This window comes from Cololabis saira, chromosome 1, assembly GCF_033807715.1.
Source record: "Cololabis saira isolate AMF1-May2022 chromosome 1, fColSai1.1, whole genome shotgun sequence".
In the NCBI taxonomy this organism is placed as follows: domain Eukaryota; kingdom Metazoa; phylum Chordata; class Actinopteri; order Beloniformes; family Belonidae; genus Cololabis; species Cololabis saira.
The window spans coordinates 53,545,555-53,571,531 of NC_084587.1; the positions used below are offsets into that span (position 1 = coordinate 53,545,555).

Here is a 25,977-nt window from a genome sequence, read left to right on the forward strand (position 1 = left end):
GTGCTTATGTAGCCTTTTTTTTTTTAAGTTAATCTAAAGCTGTTAAGGCTTCAAATGTTAATCCTTTAGAAAGATGGCCTGAGAGTGCTGAAGCAGAACTTGAGCTCTTGTAAAGTAAAGATGAAATGAAATGACTTTAATAACAGGAAACAACATCATCCTCCCTCAGAACAAAGGTCTTTTCTGCATCGTTACAGCACATCCTGCATGCGTTTGAGGGAACATTCACTTCAACTGACTGAGCTCGCCGTGTTTGTCCGCAGCTGGATTTGCTCAAAGCTTCAAAACAAAAGAATACCCAAACATGCCAGATGAAAGAAAAAGAAAGTTTTTAGTTTAATCTTTTACCCACTAGATATACATTTTTGCATTATTGCTCACAAACAAGCGATTCGAGCGACCAGGTTTGCACTGAGTCAGGTTTAGTTCCAGGAACTGGGAATGCTCTGCTTCAGTCGTTCCTGTCTTAATCACTCAGCGGGAAAACAATCACACTAAACCAAAGAAACAAACAGAGGAAGAAGAGCCGCTAAGAAGGCTCACATTCGTTTTTTGCTTCTTTTTTTAAGCCCCCTCGCCCAACAAGGCAGCTCTGATACAGAAGGCCAAACAGAAGTCAGAAGTACAATTTATCAGCAAAGGTCAAGCATCTGCTGACTAATGTAAATTATGGTTAGCTAAATACTTCCCCTGTGATGAAGGAGACGGGTTAACTCTTTCTGTCCTCTGTCTCTGCTTTGCAACACTTCTTTGATAAATGTTTGTGCTGAGGTTGAACAACAGAGAGCAGCGAGAGGAGCATTTACATCCTTTTTGTCCCCCAATTCTTCACATTTTGTATAACTCCTCCTGAAGGAGTTCAGGCGTTTATTCCAGCGATGCCCCTCCCCACGCGGGTCCTCTGACGACGATGTTAAGCCAGGCTCCTCTGCCGCGGCTTGATCTTCAGATAGAGCTGGGAGTGAAAGGAAAGACGTTTCTCATTAAAACATCATTAAGATAACTTTAAATACTGAAACTTCTTACATAAGACTGTTGAGTAACAGAATTCTCTGAGCAATTTAAGCCTCATACAAACAAGATTTATAGGAAGTGGTGGAGCAACGCTGGCAGAGTGGAGCTCAGAGGGCAGCACGGCCCGGCCGAAGCAACTTCTAAACTTCATTTAACTCTTCCACAGTTTCAGACCAATTTCATAGAAAGGACTTTATATTTTGCAGAATTAATTTGGAAGGTTTCAGGTTCAGTTACACTCTGACCGTGCACCTTCTTCCAGCGGAGAACAACATTTATTAATGATGACTTGGACATGGGATGGATGCGAGATAAGAATGCATCACTACCTCTTCCTTTGTTTCCACAGAGTTTCAACTTTAAACAAACACATTCAAAACTGCAGTTTTATCAGTTAGTTTAAAAACTAATGTGAGTTAAGAACATGAGAGTCTAAAACCAAGTTCTTTTACCATTATAAGAAGGAGTTGAGATGCTGTTAAGAATGCAATTATCATTGCAATCAATGATTTTTGAAAAAAAAATCTGATGGCAGTAATGTTTACTGCAATGAACTTGAATTACAGCAAACAATTTGGGGATTTTGAAATAAAAAATACAACAAAATACATTTTATTTTACAAACTGCATAAATTGAGTGGGATTTTTTTTTCTTTTTGTTGTTTTGAGTATTGACACACTATTTTCAGTTTAATATTCAGCTTCAATGATTTGCAAATCTTTAATTTCTGCATTTCATTACATTTAACAGGATGACATTTTTCTGAAACTGTGTTGTATCTTAAAGGAGCATGAGGCTCCTTTTAAGAAATGAGACTCTCTAGCGCCACCCTTCACCACGACGGCCGTTGGGGGTACTGCAGCCAACAGTGAAGCCGGCACGGGAGAACGGGGAGAACGTGCATGCAGCGTCATGTGACGTCACATCCGCAGGACAGCGCGGGAAATTTGGGCCCGAATTGCAGCACATTTTGCAGCACACAGCCTGTTCAAGGCAACGGAGAGATACTGTACACTAGAGGGCTCATTCTTTTGGGTTTGGAACGCTTCATCTGACATTATTACTAGAAAACTTAAAACGTATAAGAATTTTTTTCATAAATCCTGCCTCAAGCTCCTTTAAGGGTCTGATCATGTACATCTGAATGTTGAAAAGAGGTGCTTCCTGAGGAGAACTACGCGGTGGACTCACCCCCAGGAGGTTGCGGGGTATGTATCCCTCGTGGTCGCCACAGCGGGCCCACCACCACTCCGTCTCCACCTGGTCATCCCGCCTCAGCACCGTCATGCAGTCGCCCTCCACGAAGCCCAGCTCGTCCTCGCTCTGACGCCCGTACTCCCACAGGCCGTACACCACACCCCGGTTCATCACGCCCATCTTCTCCTGAACACCTGCAATCGCACAAAGGGAGGAAAAAAATATGACTTAGAAAAAGAAAAAAATAAATCCACAGCATCAATTCCTGACAAAAGTTCCATGATGCCTCTTGAAACCAAACTAAATATTGCCATCTGCTGTTTTTTTTTTTCTTGTCTGCATATATATATATTAATGGTTAATACCAAGTTTGGTAAAACCCAAAAGCCACATACAGGACTGTCTCAGAAAATTAGAATATTGTGATAAAGTTCTTTATTTTCTGTAATGCAATTAAAAAAACAAAAATGTCATACATTCTGGATTCATTACAAATCAACTGAAATATTGCAAGCCTTTTATTATTTTAACATTGCTGATCATGGCTTAAAGCTTAAGATTAAGATTCCCAGAATATTCAATTTTTTTGAGATAGGATATTTGAGTTTTCTTAAGCTGTAAGCCATGATCAGCAATATTAAAATAATAAAAGGCTTGCAATATTTCAGTTGATTTGTAATGAATCCAGAATGTATGACATTGTTGCATTACAGAAAATAAAGGACTTCACAATCACAATATCAGAATATTCAAATTTTCTGAGACAGTCCTGTATATATGCATTTAAATCTTGGACCAAAGAGGACCGAAGATCACTGAAGGTTGAAAGTGAAAAAGTAGGAAAGAAAAGACAAGACAGTGACGAGTGCAGTTAGGTGAGTGTGTTATGTGTTGTAGTGTGTATGAATGAATGTATAACATGTTGTGTTGTCCATCTGCTCTTTCACTTTTTTGTTTATTTAATTTTTAACCCTGTAAATCAACTAGGGGTGGGCAATATGACGATGTTAGATCATGAAGGATTACAACGTGAAGATGATCTTTGCAGAGATCGTGGGATCGTCTAGGACACACTATAGATTGCAGTTCTATGCTGTTGCAGCGACTCACCAGACGTATTGACGTCATCAACCTGACCGACCAATCATAGCGAATTACGGGTAGTGACGCGCTGTCCTACCCGCCTCCCTGTTGGTGTGTGTAGCGGTAGCGCACGCAGAGCGATGGCTGAAAGCCAAACGCAGTTGGTCGCAAATAAAAAAATTCCACCTCAATTTTATGGAATTGGTTTGGATTTTCTGCAAGTGATTGAGCTCAAGCAAATCTAATTTGCAAAGTGTGCACAGAAACCGTTCGCACGTCGGCTGGTAACACGACAAATCTGTTTAATCCCCTGAAGAGGGAGCACCCCAAGCAGTATGCCGAGAGCGAACCAGCGAGGGGCCCGACGTCAGCGACAGCGTGAAACACAGACAGACAACATAGACACAGGCATTTGACAAAGGAACTCCATCTGACAAGTCAGGCAAGCAATGGAAAGAGGTAACAGAAGCTGATCTTGCGAAGGATATAGTACCGGTCAAGACGGTACAAAAATGAGGGGTTCAACGTGGCTGATGAGCTGTCCAGCCGTAAATACTTTTCCAATTGTCTGATTTTCTTTTTTGGAATTGAAAATTGAAAATCTCTTTTTTTTTTTTTTTTATCCATCCAGTCCATTGCAGGGCCACAGACAGACAACATGCATACTCACACCCACACCTACGGGCAATTTTATCCGCGTACGCGTCAATCTCATGACATCACTGAGTGATTCTTTGGGAAAAATGTTTGTTTTTGCATGTTTTGTCACATTTACACAGACTCAAACACACACAGAGTTTCTATGAGTTCATGTTTGTTCTAGTTCTGCTGGTTAAAAAAGAAAAGTACAAAAGGCTTGAAATTTTGTGCTACTTGTGCTTAATTTATTTTTTTATTCTGTTATTTTATTATTTATTAAAGTACTTGAATTTACTTTAAGATTATTTTAATTTAAGCTATTTTTTATTAATTTTAATTTATTTTATTGATTTAATTTGCCTGAAGATGATTATTTTGTACTTTTGTCTGTTTGAATGGTTGTGTTAAAAAAATAAATCAGACGTTACTCAACAGTTACTCAGTACTTGAGTACTTTTTTTAAGTACTTTTTTACTTTTACTCAAGTATTTTTTTGGATGACTACTTTTTACTTCTACTTGAGTCATATTATTCTGAAGTAACAGTACTTTTACTTGAGTACAATTTTTGGCTACTCTACCCACCTTTACATCACATTACAATTAGCAGACCCTTTTATCTAAAGCAACTTACAACTGTAGAAACAGTAAATGACAGCATAAGTGCAGTTAAGAGAGCATAGGTGAGGGTTAAGAGGAGGGTTTTCAAGAGCTTGAAAGCAGAGAGGGACAACCCTGCTGTCGTAGCAACTGGGAGCTTATTGCACCAATGGGAAACCACAAAGGAGAACGATCTCGACTGAGATCACTTCATGTGAAGAGACGTCAAGGCCAACTGATGTTGATTATAATGTTGATGTCCACAGTATAATTATCCTTTGAGATTATCCATCTATCCATCCATTATTCATACCCACTTATTCCTACTCAGGGTAATGAAGATCTAGTGATCTTCATTACCCTGAGTAGATGAAGATCCCAGCTTTCTCCTGGCAAAGGCAAGTAAGCACCCTGAACAGGTCACCAGTCCATCCCAGGCCACACACACGTGACCCAAGCCAGAGAAAACCCATACAGGCACAGGGGAACATGAAAACTCCACACAGAAAGGCTCCTGCTGTGATTTGAACCAAGAACCTTCTTGCTGTGAGGGTGCAACCGTACTAACCACCAAACCGTAATGCTGCCCCCATTGGGATTAATAAAGTAGTACCGTATTTTCCGCACTATAAGGCGCACCTTCAATGAATGACATATTTTAAAACGTTTCCATATATAAGGCGCACCGCATTATAAGGCGCAAATATATGGTAAAATACCATACTATAGTGGCTGGGGTTGAGTTACGTATCTACCTGATGGAGCTGCGCTACAGGAAATGCAAAAAAAAAAAAAAAAACAAGAAGAAAAGTACCGTATGTCAAACTTTATTAACAAAATAAAAACCAGCTTTGCTCCGTCTTGTCAAAGTTGCCATTATGTGAGTCAGCGTCGCTGTTGTCTTGAACGTCTGTGACGATTCCTGACGTTTTTAGCGCCATTACTTCGGAATCACCAACTACATTACCCACAATCCCCCTGACTACAGTAACAGTAATTACCGTAATGATCACATATAAGGCGCACTGCATTATAAGGCGCACTGCTAGTTTTTGGAGAAAATTAAAGGCTTTTAGGTGCGCCTTATAGTGCGGAAAATATGGTATTCCGTTTCTTTCTGGAACTTATGTAACTAACTTTTTCAGTCTAAATAATGCATTTGTATCTCTGCAATAAGCTATTGGCAGCTGGGATGGGAATGATGGAAGGAACCTCATTACATTCCCTCAACTACTTGGATATCCTCAGAAATTCTCAGGAGAACCAACACAAGCTCTCAGTCCTCAAGACCTCTCACAAGAACCTCTAACAACATCTAAAAGCATCAAGGAACCTCCCTATCCTTTATCAAAAACTCTCTTTAAGTTCTCTTTTCATTCAAAATGTTGAATTAAAATGAGATTCTAATGAATAACCCACACTGTGAGTTACAGCATGTCTCACCGTAGAGGAACTGGGAGCACTGGGCATAGCCTTCCTCCATCTCCTCACACTTGTCAGCAGCGGTCTGCATATCGCTGTAGGTGGTGGCAAACACCGCTGCCCCCGACTCAACCAAGAACTTGCACACCAGAACATTGTTGCAGGAGGCAGCACAGTGAAGCGGGGTCCTGAAAACGGTTAGAAACAATACAATTGTCAGATTTTACAGATGGGTGTAATGACAGATGTTACGTTTATTGGTCTGTTGCTGTAAATGATGCCGGATGGACTGGACTGCTCTGGTTCAGACTCACCAGCCGTCGCTGTCGGCAGCGTTAACGTTGACACCAAACTGAACCAGAAACTTCACAATCTCAGTGTGGCCAGCACAGACGGCGTTGTGCAGCGCTGTGATGCCTTCATCGTTCGGCATGCTGGGGTCTTCCACCTGCAAGATACAGATGTAATCTGTTAACTAGACGTGAGTCAAGAGATTCATTTATAATCAGTTATTCAACAGCCTTTAAGATACACCAGTTCAAGTTAAAAATGTTCCATATCTTCTTCATACTAAATCTCAGCTACAGCACTTACACAAGAAATCCATTCAAACATAAAAGTACATAAAACATAACCGGTTCCTCCATTGACATCATTTCTAAGCAGTCTATAAAAACCAACCAAACACCCACACATGCATGGTATCCAACCTCTTGCAGTACTTCAAACCCATGTTTATAATATCGCTTATGGAATCTCAGGAGCATCTCGCAAACTTCATTAAATTCTTTTGACTCACTTCATAGATAACTCTCTGGACGAGGTCGTACTCGCCCTCCAAAGACGAATCAAGCAGCAGGGCCAGAGGGTTGAACTTCACCCTCGTACCACGGCCGATCCGGTCTGAGTCGCCTTTGCGAAGGATAGACTTCTTACCCTACAACACCGAGCAGATGAACAATGGTGAGAGGTGTTGTTATTCTTAGGCCAATGGAAGCTTGGAGTATAAATTAAAATCTCTACGTTGTGACTCACAGGGGGCAGTGTAACCTGTCCTGTGACCTCTGGGGGCTGAAAGTTGAGGGTATCTTCTACCCGCTCCGCATCCCCAAAGCTGGGGTAAGGTGGAGGCGGGTACGGGGGGAATTCATCTGCGAAGCGGTCTTGGTAAGTGGTAGACGAACATTCCTCCTCCTCTTCCCTAACTTCCTGTGGGGGGCCCAAGGAACGGGATAAACTGGGGTTGGGGATGGGTGAGCGTGGAGGCAGTGGCGGTGGGGTCATGCTGTCTTCTGGACTTCCAGGTGAGTCCTGACTGAAGTCAGTTACACCGTTGTCCTCACACCTGGAAGTTCCATCTGTTCCGCCCGTCCCGTCCTCGGGATCTGTGGGCTGAACGTGCGTCCCTGCTGGACTAACCGTCTCCATGGGGATGGTTTCCATGGCAGCCAGAGTGGTCTTTTGGTAGAGCAGCTTCTGAATGTTGGGTCCACCGGGGCCCTCGGGCTCTGTGATAGAGCTGCGTTTCTTCAGGGGACGGGGCGCATTGTGCAGCCGACGGCGCAGCGCCTCCAGGTCGGCGTCGCTGGGGTTCCTGTGAGGGTTGGACAGGAAGGGGAGGAGCTTGGTTGGGCTGAGTGGGCGAGGGGTGGTGCGTTCTGCTGTTTCTCCTCCACCTTCACTTGGGACACTGTTGCCCGGCTCACTTCCATCAGACCCACAAAGCCCGGAATTTAAGGTAGTGTTGTTTGATCCAGCAATCTGCTGCCCCCCACTCACTGGAAACACTGGTTTTCCATAAACTGAGGAAGAAGAGACACCAGATACAGTCATGAAGGAGCCAAGAAAACAAACATACAAACAAAAACTATTTACATTTTGTGATTAACAAGGCAGTTAATAGTAGGCACAAAAACTAGTGGTAGTGGTAACCAGTACTGGAGTTGAGGAGGGATGAGGGGGGATGGCATCCCCCCCTGCAATAAAAACGGTCCAAATCATCCCCCTGTAAAACTGTCATCCCTCCTTTCCATCCCTTATGTCATTTCATCAATGAATGTGGTTTTACTGCTATTTCAACATTTAGAGTCATCACCAGAAAAATAACACCAGAAAAATAACTTATTTGACAATTTTCACCTGTTTCAAGTAAATTTTCACTTGAAATAAGTAGAAAAATCTGCCAGTGGAACAAGATTTATCTTCTTATTACAAGCAAAAAAATCTTGTTCCACTGGCAGATTTTTCTACTTATTTCAAGTGAAAATCTACTTGAAACAGGTGAAAATTGTTGTTTTTCCAGTGATGAGTCTTGTTTTAATTGTAATGAGATTTTTTTACTAAATGAGACATTTTAACTAGAAATAAGACAAATATTCTTGTTAAGATTTTGAGTTTTTGCAGTGATCCATTTTACTTATCCTGTGAAGGACAGAGTCATATTGATAAGTTCAGAAAAGTGTTTTTTATTGTTGTGTTTTGATGTATTTGATGTAAGTCCAGTGGATATTTAAAGCTTACAGAAGGCTGCATTTAACTGCTGCTATGTCATTCCTGCAGTATTTCTGCAGGTGTTTTGGTCAGTGCTATTATTTGTAATATATTATATTATTTGTAATCAGCACAAATTATCTGTCCCCATATGATCAAATCCACCATCCCCCTGATTCTTTTTTACAACTGGAGTACTGGTGGTAACAACCCCAGTAGGGGGGGTGTTGGGGGGGTATTGGCCTCACCTCGGGGCTGGCTGCGGGGCAGCGTGCCCTGTCCGCCAGGTTGGTAGCCCTTCCCAGGCGTGGCCTGCTGAGTGTACATGGAGTAGATGGATGAAGCTGCCAGGGTCTGAGGTTTCTGCAGCACCGGCGGTGGGCCGTCCGAGGGGTCGGGAGTGTAGGGCCGCACCGCTGCGGCCGGAGGACTCTCCTGCTTGTTGGGCAGGGGGAGGGTGTTGCTGTGGCTGGACAGGACTCCCGGAGCCCTGAGACGACCTCCAACCGGTCTCACCTTCCCAGGGAACGTCCCGGTGCTGTAGGAGGGCTTGGTGAAGGTCGGTGGTCCAGATGAAGAGAAAGGTTTAGGCTTACTGGGAACTGGAGGGGGTGCCACCATCTTAGACAGACCTTTAGCTGAGAGCTGTATGTGAAACACCAAGCAGACATATTGGGTCTTAGTATTGGCCAAATATAACCTGAACAAATAACCTTTTCCAGCTCTGAATTAAAAATAAATAACTTTACTCTATAATTTGACTTTACTTATTGAGGGTGGGAACTAACCCACCCTCAAGGGTGTGCTGCTGACGTCCCTGACTCCCCCAGTCTGGCCTTCGGCAGGAGTTTCCCCCCTTATGAGCCTGGTCCTGCTCAAGGTTTCTTCCCTCCTAAAGGGGAGTTTTTCCTTGCCACTGTTTGGCTTAAGGTTTTACTCCCACTAAGGGAGTTTTTACCTGCCATTGTTTATGTAATAATTGCTCGGGGGTTTATGTTTATGTTTATGTTTATGTTTATGTTTATGTTCATGTTCTGGATCTCTGGAAAGCGTCAAGAGATAACATCTGTTGTATTAGACACTATATAAATAAAATTGAATTGAATTGAATTGAATTGAACTACCAAGGACCTCACGATACGATACACATCACAATACTTGAGTCACGATACGATACAATATTGGGATATCCAAATTTTGCAATATATTGCGATGTTATACATAGTTTGCTGAAAACTGTAAAAGGCATTATGCATCTTAAAATCTGAGTTGCACATACATCAGATTATAGTGATAATTCATGGGACAAACTGAGTCAAAATAATGTAATTCAACTATCCAAATTCACTATCCAAACTAAAGTTACAACATATTTGGATATGTTTTTCATATTATTTACATAATATGAGATTAACATTAACAATATTATTTACGCCCATGTATACAATAAAGTCTCGATTTACAACTTTCTGAAACATGATTTATTATTTGAAAAAAAAATAAATAAATAAAAGAATTGATATTCAAAATTTGAATATCAATATCGAATCGACCTGCAAAGTATCGCGATATATTGCCATATCGATATTTTTTCCCACTCCTCCAACTTATGCTTGAATGTATCTCTGCTGCAGACATCCCATGTTTTACATGTTGTTCATCATTTCTGAGCTCCAAGTGTCTTTGGAAAAGTCTAAATGAAACATATTTTTTTTAATCTCTCAAAGCGGACAGCTAAAATGACGTCCTTTTAGTTTTTGACCAGATTCTTTATATTCACCATCTTAATCATGCATCCACCTCTCAAGTCAGTTAGTGTAGTCCACTAATACCTGGATGTCCCTGAGCAGGTTGTCAGTGATGTGAGTGGACCGCAGGGGCACTGGGGGAGGGTTATCACACTCAGACAGGCCCTTTGGGTTGGTGAGAGTCTCACCACCTACGAAAAAGAGTATAACAATAATATCTTCCGATTTGTGTAATTTCTTTCAACAAAAATGGGAATCTGCCAGACAGTCGGCGGCTGCTTTCCTGTTTAATAAAAGCAAGATGGTGCACATCTCTCTAAAGACTCACGAATGGTGGAATCTTCTGGTAAAACAACTGACCTGAGTTGCGGCAGCTGAGACTGAACATGCGAGGGAGGGTGGAGGCGTGGCCGTGGCCACCACCGGACTCAGGATACGAGCTGCTCCACTCAGAGATTTTACTGGTTTTTGAGGTGTTGAAACCTTGAAAGATGGCAGAAACATATTCAATATCCATATAACACATGCAATATATGAAACAATGTGGGCAGATGTCGAAAGATGTGATTCTTTTTCTGTCAATTTTAACTGAGGAGGAAGAGATTACGCACCGGGTTTGGCTGGTCTGGGTGGGGGCTTCAGGGACGAGTCAGGCATGGGCAAGGTGGCGGTGCCGTCCGGGTACGCCGGCTTCACCAGCATCTCTTGGGAGGTTGGTATCGGTGGCCCCTGGGAGCTTAATGAAGAGGATGATTGGATGTAGGGGCCCACTGCCGCCACTCTGGAGCTAAGACCATGCTGAGGGGCAACGCCGTCGGAAATCACCTAGACATAAGGGTGGCATTTAATCATTTTTGTCAGATCTGTTGGAAGCACAGGAGTTAACAAACCAAGGGTTTGCCACAAAAACACACAATCTGATGGACTGGTATTAGTCCAGGGGCCAGAGCCCAACATTTCACCTGTCAGTACCACTCAAGGTGACCAAACTTACTTATGATTTTTATAAAATATCCATGTCTGTAGATGATATTCTGGTATGATAACCTTCCTGAGTGGCAGCTGGATCATAGTTATCAGCTCATTAAGTTACCCACTCCCTTCAGAACATTACATTTTAGTTGCTGCTGCATATCCTGGTTTAGACTCATGTACAGGAAATCTGTCAATGTTTCACAATATTGTCTTTGGTATCATTTTAAAGGGGACCTTTTAAGCATTCATTCAAGCTAAGATGTGAATCTTTCTGACCAACATAGAGGTCAATGCAGCTCTTTAAACTATAAACAACACACATTTTTACACCATTTTCGCCTAAATGATATACTATATTTTATCCCTGTGTCATCTAGGAACAACAGAGACACAAAACACAAAAACTGGAATACTCACAGGACCATAAGGATTCAGGAAATGTATAATATACCCCTACTATATTGTTGTTACCGGTCATTGTGAGCCTTAAACTAGAAGAGCATCATTAGGCTCCTATGAAACTATAACAGCCACTAATGTCACAAACTGGTCTTTATCTGCAAATACACGACATAAAGGACATAACAATGAGATAAGGAACCAGCTTAGGTTTATAAACAACATTAGAGACACAAAATACAAAAAGAAAATACAAAAACTGGAATACTCACAGGACCATAAGGATTCAGGAAATGTATAATATACACAATTTAGAATCATCAATTAACCTGAAGGGGGTGGGTAACTTCATGAGCTGATAACTCTGATCCAGCTGCCACTCAGGAAGGTTATCATACCAAAATATCATCTATAGACATGGATCTTTTCAAAAATCATAAGTAAGTTTGGTCACCTTGAGTGGTTCTGATATCTGGCCTGGCCCATGGACTATATCAGATAATCCCTGATACTGCAAAGAATCACTGGTGGGAGGTTCCAGCAGGTTCTCACCGGGAGGTTCTCCTTCTGCTGCAGGGCAGCCTTCTTTTTCCAGAGCCGCTGCCGGAGCTCAGCCAGCCGGCGGTCCATGGCAGCCACCTCCAGGTTCCTCTTGTTCAGGCTGTCTCTGTGCTGCAGCAGCCTGGTGCTCTGGTCCTGGTTCAGCTTGTTCCTCAGCTGGAGAACAGGACAGGGATCAGGGACACAAGTGAGAACCAGATCTCTGCACGGTTAAACACATCACATCCAAAACGTTTTAGGCCATTTAAAGCCAAATAACACAACTTATTCAAATAATAAAAAATAAAACAATAAAAGTATGATAACATTTCACGTTTGGGTATGATTGAGGTTTATTGTTTTTGGACCAAAAAGCTAGTAACAAAAATAGATGAATGGCTTTAAAAGGAGTCGAGATGTTTCTGTGCAATTGTAATTGGCAGCACAGTGTTTGGCAGAAACTTTTGCCCTTTGCCTTTGTCATTATTTGCTTTAAATGTGCTTTCGTCAGTTTGGCATCAGTCTTAGTCGCTCTTAGTGGGAAAGACTGACGGGGCTGCTGGTGCAGGAACCCTGGCTGCATAACAACTACCCCATAAATAAGTGAGAGGAACAACTAAAGCCCTTTTTGCATGTGTAATGGAGATGTCCACCTGCAGCTCTCGGTAGAGGCGCTCCAGCTCGGCCGAGGAGGAGGTGTTGTGATGCTGAGGAGGAGGGGGGAGAGGAGGCTCGGACCGACTGCTCCTCAGTTCTTCCAGCTGTTCGCTCAGCTCCTCCACCCGGGCCGACGCCACCAGCAGCTCCCGCTGCTTCTGGTGGAAGAGGCCGGTCATCTGCTCGATCTCCTCCACTGCACACATGAACGCAGGCACTCATCATCACCTCAGTATGGCACACTGTTCAATACGCACTTACTTTGAAGATTTTCTTTACTGGAAAACCTTACTAATTTCACATAATGAACACAACATGTATTAGTCCAGATTTGGTGATATTCTGAATGTGTATGGCGCCTGAGCTTCGGTTCAAACTCCTCTCAGGCAGCGTGAAACCAGCGCCGTTATATTTGACCTGCACCTGCTGTAATCTACTGCCATTATTTTTTAACAAATTTAAGCTTACTCTTAAATTAAATACTTATGATTTTTGAAAACTGCGCAAAGTTATGGATAAGCCCTGAATGCAGGCATTGTGGCATAGAATTGTCAAATTGGTTTAATTCACGGTACGAATTGTTACAGATTACTTTTGTAATACTGTATTTGACCCGGTCTTTGTACATTTTGACCGTATAGAAACGTAATTCTTTCCATTGTAAGAATGAGATGAACCTGCTGGATCTACTGCCCTTACTTTTTAACAACTTGTGCTTTTAATTATTTTACCTCTTTTCTTATCATTTTATTTCATTTTATTTGTTATTTCCTGTTTAATTGTGTCTTGCTGCTTTTAATGTTGATGTAAAGCACTTTGAATTAACTTGTGTTGAATTGTGCTATACAAATAAACTTGCCTTGCCTTTGACATGACCAGCAGATCATTTTAAATCCTGTAATTGCTGTGATGAGGACTCTGACTCAGACTCCAACCTATCTGATGCACTTCACGCTCTCTTACAGTTTTCATTAAGTCCTCATCATATTCTTAGATTTCCATCCGTCAAAACACGTGGATGTGGATTTACTGCTGACTGGGAGGATACACACTCAATATACCTTCTGCTGCTTACGGGACGGTGATTTTACCTTTTGATTACCGTATTTTCCGCACTATAAGGCGCACCGCATTATAAGGCGCACTAAATATGTGGTAGAATACCGTCCTATAGTGGCTGGGGTTGAGTTACGTATCTACCTGATGGAGCTGGGCTACAGGAAATGCTACAAAATCCTACAGCAAATGCAAAAAAACAAAACAAGAAAAAAGTACCGTATGTCAAACTTTATTAACAAAATAAAAACCAGCTTTGCTCCGTCTCGTCAAAGTCTCCATTATGCGAGTCAGCGTCGCTGCTGTTGTCTTGAACATCTGTGACGATTCCTGACGTTTTTAGCGCCATTACTTCGGCGACACCAACTACATTACCCACAATCCCCCTGACTACATTACCCACAATCCCCCTGACTACAGTAACAGAAATTACCGTAATGATCATATATAAGGCGCACTGCCAGTTTTTGAGAAAATGAAAGGCTTTTATGTGCGCCTTATAGTGCAGAAAAAACAGTACAGCTCATAATTACTCAGAGAATCCATGAGCTGACATCAGTAAACAGATCGGAGTTAACAGAGATGCAGAAGAAAATGCTACTTATCAAATAGAAAAGCATTTTGGGACAGCCAATCCTCCCACCTAGTTTGCTGTTGCTGAGCCGTTTCTGCTCCACCTGGCCCCGGAGGGCCCGGACCCGGCGCAGCTTGGCCTCCTGGTTGTGAGCGTTCTCCGTGAGCTGCTGGAGTCTCTCCTGCTCAGACACCTCTGGGTGCTGCTGCTGCCGCTGCTCCTGCAGCTTCAGGTACCGCAGCTGCTGCTCCTGCAACGCACAGACACACTTAGCTCCGGAGTTTAACCCAGCGCTAAACCCAAGAGACATAAGAACATCGTGTGACCTCTTAAACTCTGGTTTAACCTGCAGCTGAAGGTTAACTTGATCTCAACTGCTGCATCTTCAAGAAAAAAGCCACATCAACCACCAGTAAGCCTGTGTTGAAAAAATCGATGTCCCAATTCTGATTCGATTCTCATATTAATTCCTAAAAATCCATTCATGTGTCTTAAGATCGTTTTTTTTTTTTTTTTTTTTTTTTGGGGGGGGGGATTTTTTTTTAATTTTCTTTTATTTATTTATGTATTTTTTTTTTTTACATCATTAAATTACAACTTTTGTTAATTTTTTTGTTTATCCCCAAAAAAGGAATGTTTTGTTGGACACGTGAATAACTGGTGCCATGTTTTGGCCTTTAAATATGTTTAAAGGTATGAAAACATTAAAGTGTTAGGTTATAATTGCATAAATTGTCTATATTTCATTACGTTATATACTGTCTTGGGGTTACATTTGCAAAAAATGCTAAAAACCAAATGCTCAAAAATTAAAAACCAAAATAGACCGAAAATGGAACAAATAAAAACGGAATGTGGGAAAAAATAAAACCGATTTCATACGACTCTGTTTCCTCCCTGGATCTGTTTGATAATTCTGACCCACGATGTTTGTGAAAGCAGTTCTATCAGCATTCTGGGAGCTATATATATATATATATATATATATATATATATATATATATATATATATATATATATATATATATATATATATATATATATATATATATATATATATATATATATATATATATATATATATATATATATATTAAAAAAAATACTAGTATTCGTATGTTCCATAACTACAGTCATATAATTCATGCAACAGCTCAAAAAACAGTTTTAATAACACAAACCCAAATCAATATTGGAATCAAAACGAATCGGATCGAATCAAATCTTGATAATCGATTCTGAATCTTAAGAATTGGAATCGAATCTTCACATTTGAATGGATCCCCAGCCCTAACCACCAGAGGTCTATTTCCATGTGTTTGCTTAAATCTGATTCAGATGAGTTTTAACAAGAGTGTAAATCATTTATTCACCACACGCTTCACACTGATTTTATTCATGTTTACCCTCATTAAACCCTGCCAGGGGGCCACCTCTACTCAGCTACAGCTCAATTCAGCTTTATTTTTACAGTGACAAATTACGACAAATGTCATCCCAAGGCACTCTAAATGAAACCAAGAGAGAAAAACGTAATACACTACTTACAGTGCATTATTTATGAAGCAGGAACATTATACAGCGCATAAACTACACCGTCTATGGCAGGAACACATGCACGCACACACATATAGACATGTACACGTTGTGTGAAGCCTTTAGTTACCTCTTATTAGTCTTGGATATTTAAAGTGCCATTTCAAGTGTTTGTGCTTGTCAATAATATTGGTTTAAGCAAAATTCAGACTACGTATACACTTAAATTATATACTCTACATATACATACAGTACTCGAGTTGTAAAAATAAAATCAGGGGGGATGGTGGATTTTATCATATGGGGACAGATCATTTGTGCTGATTACAAATAATATAATATATTACAAATAATAGCAGTGACCAAAACACCTGCAGAAATACTGCAGGAATGACATAGCAGCAGTTAAATGCAGCCTTCTGTAAGCTTTAAATATCCACTGGGCTTACATCAAATACATCAAAATACAACAATAAAAAACACTTTTCTGAACTTATCAATATGACTCTGTCCTTCACAGGATAAGTAACATGGATCACTGCAAAAACTCACAATCTTAACAAGAATATTTGTCTTATTTCTAGTTAAAATGTCTCATTTTAGTAAAAAAGTAAAAAGTTTTCACCTGTTTCAAGTAGATTTTCACTTGAAATAAGTAGAAAAATCTGCCGGTGGAACAAGATTTTTTTGCTTGGAATAAGAAGATAAATCTTGTCCCACTGGAAGATTTTTCTACTTATTTCAAGTGAAAATGTACTTGAAACAGGTGAAAATTGTCAAATAAGTTATTTTTCTGGTGTTATTTTTCTGGTGATGACTCTAAATGTTGAAATAGCAGTAAAACCACATTCATTGATGAAATGACATAAGGGATGGAAAGGGGGGATGGAAGTTTGACAGGGGGGATGATTTGGACCGTTTTTATTTCAGGAGAGGATGCCATCCCCCCTCATCCCCCCTCAACTCCAGTACCGAGTATATATATATATATATATATATATATATATATATATATATATATATATATATATATATATATATATATATATATATATATATATATATATATATATATATATATATATATATATATATATATATATTGTACACTGTACATGTGTATGCCGCACCTTGGTGGCCAGCAGCTGCTGCTGGGAGTTGATCTGGTGGTGCTGCCGGCTTGCCAGATCCTGCAGCTCACTCAGGGTCATGTCCAGACGAGATCCTGAGAGCTGCAACACACGCAGAGTCACCGTTCACCTTCACACGCCTGTGGCAGCTTCACAGATACAGCCTGCTGTGCAGCCTTCGCAGCAGAGCAGGTAGTCGTCATGCGCGGTGACAAATAGGTCTACGTTCCAAGTAGATTTTCTCCCTAAAGGAGCAACACTAGCAGGTTCCTCCTTCATATTCACTTAAACAATTCATAGCTTTTCATCTGTCTTTGAGGAATATTCTCTCACCCCATTTTCTTGACATCTCTCCACCGAAGCCTTCCCCTGGTTCCTCCTCATCATCTGATCCACCGTTCTGGATCCATCTGGGCACAGACACGCAAAATGAATTAGATGATCTGTTTTAACAATGCCACTGAATAAATTTGATATAAATATTTCAACGAGGGCCCGATGAATCAGTGAATGTTGCTGGAGATACTCATGGAACCCCGAGGATAAATCCAAATGACTTTTATGATTCTGTGGCTTTTCATCCAGCATCAGCAGCAGGACAGTGTTGAATTTATCAGATGAAATTGCTTCAGAATTGACAAGATGAACTAAAAGCGAGTCAGAAAGTCCTACGAGAGGCACTGGCACACAGTTCCTGACTGGTTATGAGCTCTTGTTAACTGCAGAAAGGATATATGCTTTGAGACAGCAACAAAAAGCAAATTACAATCCACAAAAAAACAATAACCATCACAAATAGTGTCATGTGACTGAGCACTTGATTCACTTCAGTCACGAGCTGTTTCTGGGCTGTGCTCTACTCTAGTTGAGAAGCTCTCAACAGCAAACTGTGTTGCTCATTTCTTTCAACATGAACTCCAAAAAGTGTGAAGGTGTCTGATGACAGCACATTTACTTTGTATTTATTGATCTGAGCTCCACATGCGTCACACTTAAACCTCATGGTCTTCCTTGATAGCCGTTCAAATGTTTTTCAGTCGTGTTTGTACTTCTACACAAATCTGTCACATTCCTTTTTCTTGGTTTCTTTAGATCGTTTTAAGTTTGTCTCGTCAATTTCCCTGCAACAGCTTACAATCAAATTAATGTTTTAATCAAATGTGAAGGGATGGAAGCAATACATACTAATACTTTAAAGTCAAACAAATGACATGCCTGAAAAATAAAATCACTGCAAAGACAAAGATGTGACCCCTAACTGGCTCCCCACTAGGGATGGGCGGTACGGACTAAAAAATATATCACAATAATTTCTGGCATTTATCCCGATAATGATAAAAATTACAATAAAAAAAATACCAATTCAACTCCATCTTTTTAACTATAAATCTATCACCACATTCAGTCTTTGACCCCAAAACACTGCTCTAAAAGATACTAAATACTACTAAACTACACCAATTAAATTGAATTAATAAAAACCAATTAAATTAGTACACCTGTACTGCAAAACTGGAATGACTCAAATGAAACAAGTTTGAAATGTAAGAACAGATCCAACATTTATTCAAACTGTAAGGCTTAAACAGTGGGATAACAGGGCAAACAGCAAAAGTACCTTGTCCTTCAAGTTTTCTTAGCTTATAAAATCACAAAGTAGAAAAAAATACAACCTGATAAATAAAGAAACAGGACAAATAAATAAAAGTTCACTGAAAATAAGCCTTGTTTAACAACGAGCTCCTCGCTCTCAGATCCGCCTTCCGCCATGTTTGTTACACAAAAACGTCATCAACGGGAATTTATCGTTTTTACCGCAAGATGACAAATTCTTACCAGTGGGAATTTCTTTGACGGTTTATCGTGAACGGTAAAATATCACCCATTCCTACTCCCCACCACCAGCTACTGACACCTGCGTCTGCTGAGACACGAGTCAGACAGAGGAGGCGTCTCCGTGGTGATGAGAAGGTGATGAGAAGGTGATGAGAAGGTGATGAGAAGGTTCCTCTTACCCGACTCCCGTCCAGGAGCGCGTTGGTGTCTCAGGACGTAGCGCACCTCCCCCCTCTGCTGCCCCCATCGGTGCAGCACCTCCATCATCCGCTCCCCGTCCCCAACAACACGCTCTGAGTGGTTGGGAAAACACAATACATTCTGTCACATGGAGTAAATCAAATAACTACACCATGATATGAGTTTATTATATGTCGTAAAACACGTGGACAAATATGTGGACTACTTCCTGTTTGTGTCTAAACAGATCAACAGTTAAACATCTTGGTGACATATCTGATCCATCTGTGTCTCATCTGGGAATCTTTTAGAGCCAAACTTACCGTAATCTGGACTTCTTTTAATGTTTTTATTTTTTGTGTTTCCAATGAGCTTAGGGGCTATTTTTCTCAGTCTTTTATTTAATTTTTTTTATTTTGACGCCCATCAATTTGTTTTCCCCGGTTATTAACAGTATATACGTATATATATATATATATATATATATATATATATATATATATATATATATATATATACATATATATATATATATACATACACACGAATAGAGAGGATGGTTTTCTCTCACTTAATAAAACCTTCACATCCTGTAGAGTAGCAGAAGTGAATGAGGATGATGTGCCATTACTTAGGCAGTCTCGGGGGGTTAATATTGGCTCAGATGTCTCGCACTTTGCTTACAAAAAAGTTCAAGAATATATTACACCCTCCGAGCACGCAGGAACTTGGGAAGCTGAAGATGAAACAGGAATTTGAAAAGAATCAAACATGACTTTGGGATCTTTCTTGATAAATGAAATCAGTTGTGAAAAGTAAGCTGGTCTTTATCCTTTTATGAGATATAAGTGAAGGGTTCAAGGATAGAATCAACTATTCTTTCATGCCTCTTTCATGAAAGACATGTCAACATTATGACAATCATGCGACTTCTTATTCTCAGACTTTGTCACAACTTCTACAACACTTCTGAGGAACATAGTTACTGTTCTCAGTAAACCCTACACCCTATTGTGTTGTTTCCAGTACAGAAAAATAGACCACTATGTAAATTTACATGAAACATGTATCAATCAAAGCTGCACTATCCGTTATCCTACAAGGTTTTAAAGGTCATCAGGCTGAACATTTACAAACTCTCCATTACTCTTGTGATCGTAAGATTTTAAGAGCTCAATATTTCAGTAATCCAATGTTTAAGGAGTAAATGCAACTAATTAATACATGTTTCGATCATTCAGCTTCTTTTTTACCAGTTATACATTCCCTTAGCTATCAAAAACAGCTGACATGTTACTGATATAACTTTGCATTTCAGACGAGTCATTTTATGAATCCTACTGTTAAAGTGTATGACTGAAAGAAAGTTCTGTGTAAATGTATCTTGTCTTCAATTATTATTATTATTATTATTATTATTATTATTAGGGCCCGAGTACTGACAGTGCAAGGGCCCTATTGTATCTGTAGGAATTGTTCTCGTTTTTTGTTTTTTTTTTCAGACGAAATGAGGGCCTTTTTTCCCCCTAAACGTGCCCCAAAAGTCACCAAATTTTGCACCAAGCCAGAGCTGGTGATAAATGTGATATTTAATGGTTTGCATTAATGGGCGTGGCCTAATGGCTCAACAGCGCCCCCTAGAAAACTTTGTGCCTCAAGCCCCACAATACGGTTTGACGTACATGCACGAAAATCGGTACACACCTGTATCATGTCGCAACTTAAAGAAAAGTCTCTTGGCGCCATGGCCGAAACCGAACAGGAAGACCAAGAATTTCAGTTTCTTCCATCGGGTACATTGCTCAGACTTCCACTTCTCAAAACCAACAGACATAAACATTATTTTGTACCTTCTGCCATCTCCCTTCTCAATTCTATGAGGAAAAGGTAGCTGCTGTGGGGCTTGGATTTTTAGATTTTTAGATTTAAAGTCGTTATCTTTTTTTTTTTTTTTTTTTTACTATGTGTATATGTCTACATATTGCTGCATGATTAATTGCCCCATTGGGGACAAATAAAAAAAAATTAAAAAAAAGTTATTGATAGAAGTCGGCCAATTTGAATTAATTATGTAATTTTGCCGCAATTTATGCCATTTCTTCGTCTGTTAATTCAGCCCGAACCGTAACGTGCATCCAGGTGTGTTATACATCAAAATGTGCGTCTCCATCCTGCGACGATGGGCATTACTTTTCTCAGTCAAAAGCATTACCGTGGCGACGCTAGACGCCAAAAAGCGCGCCCCCCCCTTCTTCTGATTGGTCGATATTTGATAGTTCCTATTTTCTGCCATAACGTTTGACATAAAGTGTCGTGGGTGGTGTCATCATTTAGTTTTGAGTCCTTGACTTTTATTGGTGAAAATTGCACGTGCGAGGGCCCGTTCATTGCTGCTTGCAACTTTAATTATTATTATTATTATTAGTAGTAGTAGTAGTAGTAGTAGTAGTATTAGTAGTATTAATAGTATTATTATTCATGTTCTGACAGAGGGAGAATCTTCATCTATGTCACTTTCTAACTCATATCTTGAGAAGCAAGAACACAACAGAAAAAACTTTTTCCACTCCTTCACAGTGACTTTTATTTGTGTTGGTTAAGATCTGTAATATCTCTGATGACTAATACCATAGAGTCTTATCGTGAGCCTGGTCTTATTAAGTCTCTTGTGGTTGAATGAGATTAAACTACTGTAGCAAACTTTTGATACAGCAGAAGATGCTGCAATCCCGATGCCGGCCCTTCAGAATTCTGTTGACAGTTTTGGGTTCTGTACAAAGCGCAGAGCCGGGAACTCACCTGAACCTCTCCACATCTCAGCCAGGTAGCAGTCGGCCTCCCCGGGCTCCTTGCAGAGCTCCACCACGTCTCTGCACAGCGTCTCTGGCATGATGGGAACCTCATTGAAGTGCTGGTCATTGTTGCTAAGGTACACGGTGAGGAACATCTGCCAACATAGAGCAGATAACGCAACAAGACTTCATATAAGTAATCAGTGAAGCGTGTCAGGCTGAGCACTATCATACAGTTACACAATGCTGTTGACTAACTTCATGTATGGAAACGGCTCCAACGGACACAAATGTTCTGTTGGGAGGACTCATCGTTCAAGTATGTAGTATGCTTTAAAACCAGCTGCTCTTTGGATCTCTACCTATTGTCTGTGAATTATAAGTGTGTTGAAATAGTAATTTAGGCCGTGTCCCAATACTCCCCCTACCCCTCGTTTTCATCCCTACCCCTACATTTTGCGTGTTCCCGTGAGGGTAGTGGTGTCCCAATTCCTCTTTCCACCTAGGTGTAGTGACGATAAGTAGTGTGGTTGCTATGAATCTGTCCCTACGGATCGAGTGTTTTCGGATGCTGACTAGGGCCCAATCCCAATACTCCCCCAACTTTCTTTCACTAGCCCTTCTTTTCTTCCCTACACCTAAAAAAGAAGTGACAGATTTTAGGGCACTTGAAATCTTCCCAGGGGCCTGTTCCAATACTCCCCCTACTCCTACTTTCAGCACCACCCCTAATCAGGAAGCTGAGAGCCAAAAGCTGTTTTAATTTCAGCTGTAGCGCTGTTAATATGCCACTTTATTAAGTTTTAATATTTTTTCAGGCGTAAAAGTAACCGTTAAGATCCCCAACCTGGGCTCAGTTTATCCAAATAACGCCTGTTAAGAAATTTGATCCGATGTTTTCGGCGATGATGAGACCGGGGCGCAGCAGCAGCAGCAGCAGCAGCAGCAGCCGCAGCAGCAGCAGCAGCAGCAGCCGCAGCAGCAGCAGCAGCAGCAGCAGCAGCAGCAGCAGCCGCAGCAGCCGCAGCAGCAGCAGCAGCTGCAGCAGCTGCAGCAGCAGCAGCAGCAGCAGCAGCTGCAGCAGCAGCAGCAGCAGCAGCAGCCGCAGCAGCAGCAGGCGCAGCAGCAGCTGCAGCAGCAGCAGCTGCAGCAACAGCAGCAGCAGCCGCAGCAGCAGCAGCAGCAGCAGCAGCAGCAGCAGCAGCAGCACCTGCAGCAGCAGCAGCAGCAGCAGCTCACGTACAATTTCAAGTGCCCTAAAATCTGTCACTTCTTTTTTAGGGGTAGTGAAGAAAAGAAGGGCTAGTGAAAGAAAGTAGGGGGAGTATTGGGATTGGGCCTTAACAGACTGCATGATGGGTAAATCAGCATGTTATGATATCAACCCAGATAATTAAAAACAAAACCTGCTTTCTTCACCTTTTGTAGCTGATTTTTTGTGCCATTTAAGACTATGACAGATATTTGTGGACTTAACTCCCATGATGCACTGGGCCATCTGCTACTCCAGCAGGGTATCTGCTGATAGGCCCGGCGCCAGATTGCCTCCCACAGGCCAACAATTCGCATGGAGGCTATGTTTGGCATTTCCCAGCCTTTATTTAGAGTGAACAGGTAATGGCTGGAGGTTTTCAGCTGAAAGACTCGCTGAAGGTTGCAGAGATCAGGATATAGCTGAGGATTTGAACCCGCAACCTGACACGCTTCTTTCTGCGATTCTACTCAGTTTTGGGTTTTTTTACTCTTCAGACTTCCTCTCTGCTTCATCTTCACTTTGTTTTAAGAAATGAGCTGCCTTCTATGACCTTTCGTGTTTTTCCAACTACAGAGAGCAACAAATCCTTTCTGCTGCGTCATGTTTATTGTAGATGTGGCAACTGATGCTCAACTCAAGCTCAAGCAAAGAAAAAAATTATTTATAAAAAATAAACAAAAGAGATACTTTTAATGTAGTTTTAAAAATATACAGGAAATGTCAAATATAAATACTATAGGTGCAGGAAGAGGCAAAAAACCCAATGGGCTTATTTGAAGCCTCCACCGAAGTTATTAAAATTTCATGTGTTATAAAGAACACAAGATTAACATACAAAAACAAAAAGTATAACTACATAAAAGTAATGGCAAACTAATAATGCAATATATAAATAATAAAGAGTAAAGACAAAAAAATAAGTGTGTGTGAGTGTGCATGGGATATTGTTTTTACAACTTATATTTCTTATATTGACTCCTGAGCAAATAAGACGGTACATGTCACTATGAGTGAAACACACAAAAACAAACAAAAAAAAAGAACATGGATACATGTACAACATTACATTGGGAAAACAGTTACAAAACAGCAGTCAAGTTCCTTCAAACGTCTTTTGTAACATTTCAAAGAGGAAGAGTTCTTTGCCAGGTGGGAAAAATCATTCCACAATTTAGTCCCTAAATCTCACCGAAAATTGACCTCTGCAAGTGAGAAATTTAGGAGGATGAAGATCTGAGGATTGTTGAGATGAATAAGAATGAACCTGTGAATTTAATTTAAAGTAAGTCTTGAACTGTCCAGGAATATTCCCTTCACTTGAATTTAGCTTATAAATAAAAACGCATATCTGAAAAATATTGATATCATTAATAGTAAGAATCTGGAGTTTGTGAAATAAAGGAGTAGATGAAGCGTGTGACTCTGAATGTATGGATAAAAGAACTGATAAGAAAAAAAGGAGGAGGGTTGGGTTTTCCAGAAAAGTCATGAAATACGAGCTATATGCTAATGCTTGCATTCTGACATGCTCAGTGCTCATTTGAGTGTGTATGGTTTTTGTCTTCATGGCCCTGCGATGTGCAGGAAACCTGTCCGGGGTGTACGCCGGCCTTGCACCTGTAGTGCGCTGGGATGGGCTCCAGCAGACCCCCGTGAGCCTGGGTTGGATGAAGTTATATTACATGGATGGATGTTTGTGATTCTCATATTCCTAGTTAAGTTTGTTAACATGCGAATTAGCAAAGGTAAAATACAGTTGGGGTCAATGAATCTTCTGGTATCTGAACATAAATATCAACTTCCTAATCATTTCTGGTTGCCCGTTCAATAAGTGCCATGCTTTTTAATGAATTGAGTTGAGAATCCCGATCAGTGTTCTGGACTCTCTTTTCTAAAATATCTCTATGAACAAATACATGTTAGATAAAAAAGGTACACACTTTAGTACAATCAGAGTTTAAGTGTCGCGCTCAAGCCTGTTGACCTAATATGATCACTTCTAACTCCAAAAAAGGATTATAGGCCGTTGTACATTACAAGGTACAGCTATGTACAGCTCATATGCCCATACACTTAGACCCCGTCCACACGTAGCCGGATATCTGCGGGTATCTGCTAAACCGGAGATATTTTCCTACGTTTGGACCTGTCATCCACATGAAAACCCAAATAAACGAAGGTTTAAAAAAACTCCGGGCAAAGTGAAGATTTTTGAAAACTCTGTTTATGTAGATGCGTGTAGACAGAGACAACCGGAGTTTTGCGTTTTCGAATGTCACATTATGCGCCAAAACAACAACAAATCTGCTCTGACGTGCGCCTTTTGTTTACTACAAAACTACAGATGATCCAGCATCTGTTCTCCAAGCTATTTATTAAATAAATGGTCTCTGCTCTTGACCACCGCTTACTGCGTTACACCGACACAGAGCCTACGCCGTAGGGTACGTGGCGACGCGCACCCTACGGCGTGCGCCGTGCGCCTGCCGGGGAAGCAGAGCCGCGGAGGTGCAGCTTCCCCGGGAGCCGCAGATTATCTACAGGTTAGAATGCTTATGAATGTGGTCGAAAACGCAGATCTTCGGTTACGTGTGGAAGGGTTTTTTTTTTTAAAACGATGTAATGTGGATGCAAATTTTTTTATAAACGGAGGGAAATATTCGGTTTTAAAAATACCCGGCTACGTGTGGACGGGGACTTAGTACCATTTCTAAATAGGTAAGATGATGTAATCGTTGTCATGCCAATGCTTTTACATCTGCAACCAACCAGTTTGAACCTTCTGGACTACCCAGAGCATAGCTTTGCAAACTTCCTTAGTTGGAAACATCACCTTCAGGTAGCTTAGCATTTA

At 40.8% G+C, this 25,977-nt stretch overlaps 1 protein-coding gene across 1 annotated transcript in view; it reads right to left on the reverse strand.

Annotated features, from left to right (window-relative positions):
• Nucleotides 1-121: 121 nt before the first annotated feature.
• LOC133447394 (apoptosis-stimulating of p53 protein 2-like) overlaps nucleotides 122-25,977 on the reverse strand; it is a 41,361-nt gene continuing 15,505 nt past the window's right edge. Inside the window, exons 2-18 of the mRNA XM_061726068.1 lie at nucleotides 21,876-22,023; nucleotides 19,076-19,189; nucleotides 17,394-17,470; nucleotides 17,061-17,162; nucleotides 14,464-14,644; nucleotides 12,761-12,960; nucleotides 12,120-12,284; nucleotides 10,805-11,018; nucleotides 10,554-10,676; nucleotides 10,278-10,384; nucleotides 8,694-9,090; nucleotides 6,991-7,757; nucleotides 6,755-6,892; nucleotides 6,270-6,403; nucleotides 5,977-6,143; nucleotides 2,207-2,406; nucleotides 122-955 (exon numbers count right to left, since the gene is read on the reverse strand). Of these exons, the coding sequence (XP_061582052.1) occupies nucleotides 914-955; nucleotides 2,207-2,406; nucleotides 5,977-6,143; nucleotides 6,270-6,403; nucleotides 6,755-6,892; nucleotides 6,991-7,757; nucleotides 8,694-9,090; nucleotides 10,278-10,384; nucleotides 10,554-10,676; nucleotides 10,805-11,018; nucleotides 12,120-12,284; nucleotides 12,761-12,960; nucleotides 14,464-14,644; nucleotides 17,061-17,162; nucleotides 17,394-17,470; nucleotides 19,076-19,189; nucleotides 21,876-22,023 (3,276 nt within the window). The 3' untranslated portion in view covers nucleotides 122-913. The remainder of the gene's footprint in view (nucleotides 956-2,206; nucleotides 2,407-5,976; nucleotides 6,144-6,269; nucleotides 6,404-6,754; nucleotides 6,893-6,990; nucleotides 7,758-8,693; nucleotides 9,091-10,277; nucleotides 10,385-10,553; nucleotides 10,677-10,804; nucleotides 11,019-12,119; nucleotides 12,285-12,760; nucleotides 12,961-14,463; nucleotides 14,645-17,060; nucleotides 17,163-17,393; nucleotides 17,471-19,075; nucleotides 19,190-21,875; nucleotides 22,024-25,977) is intronic.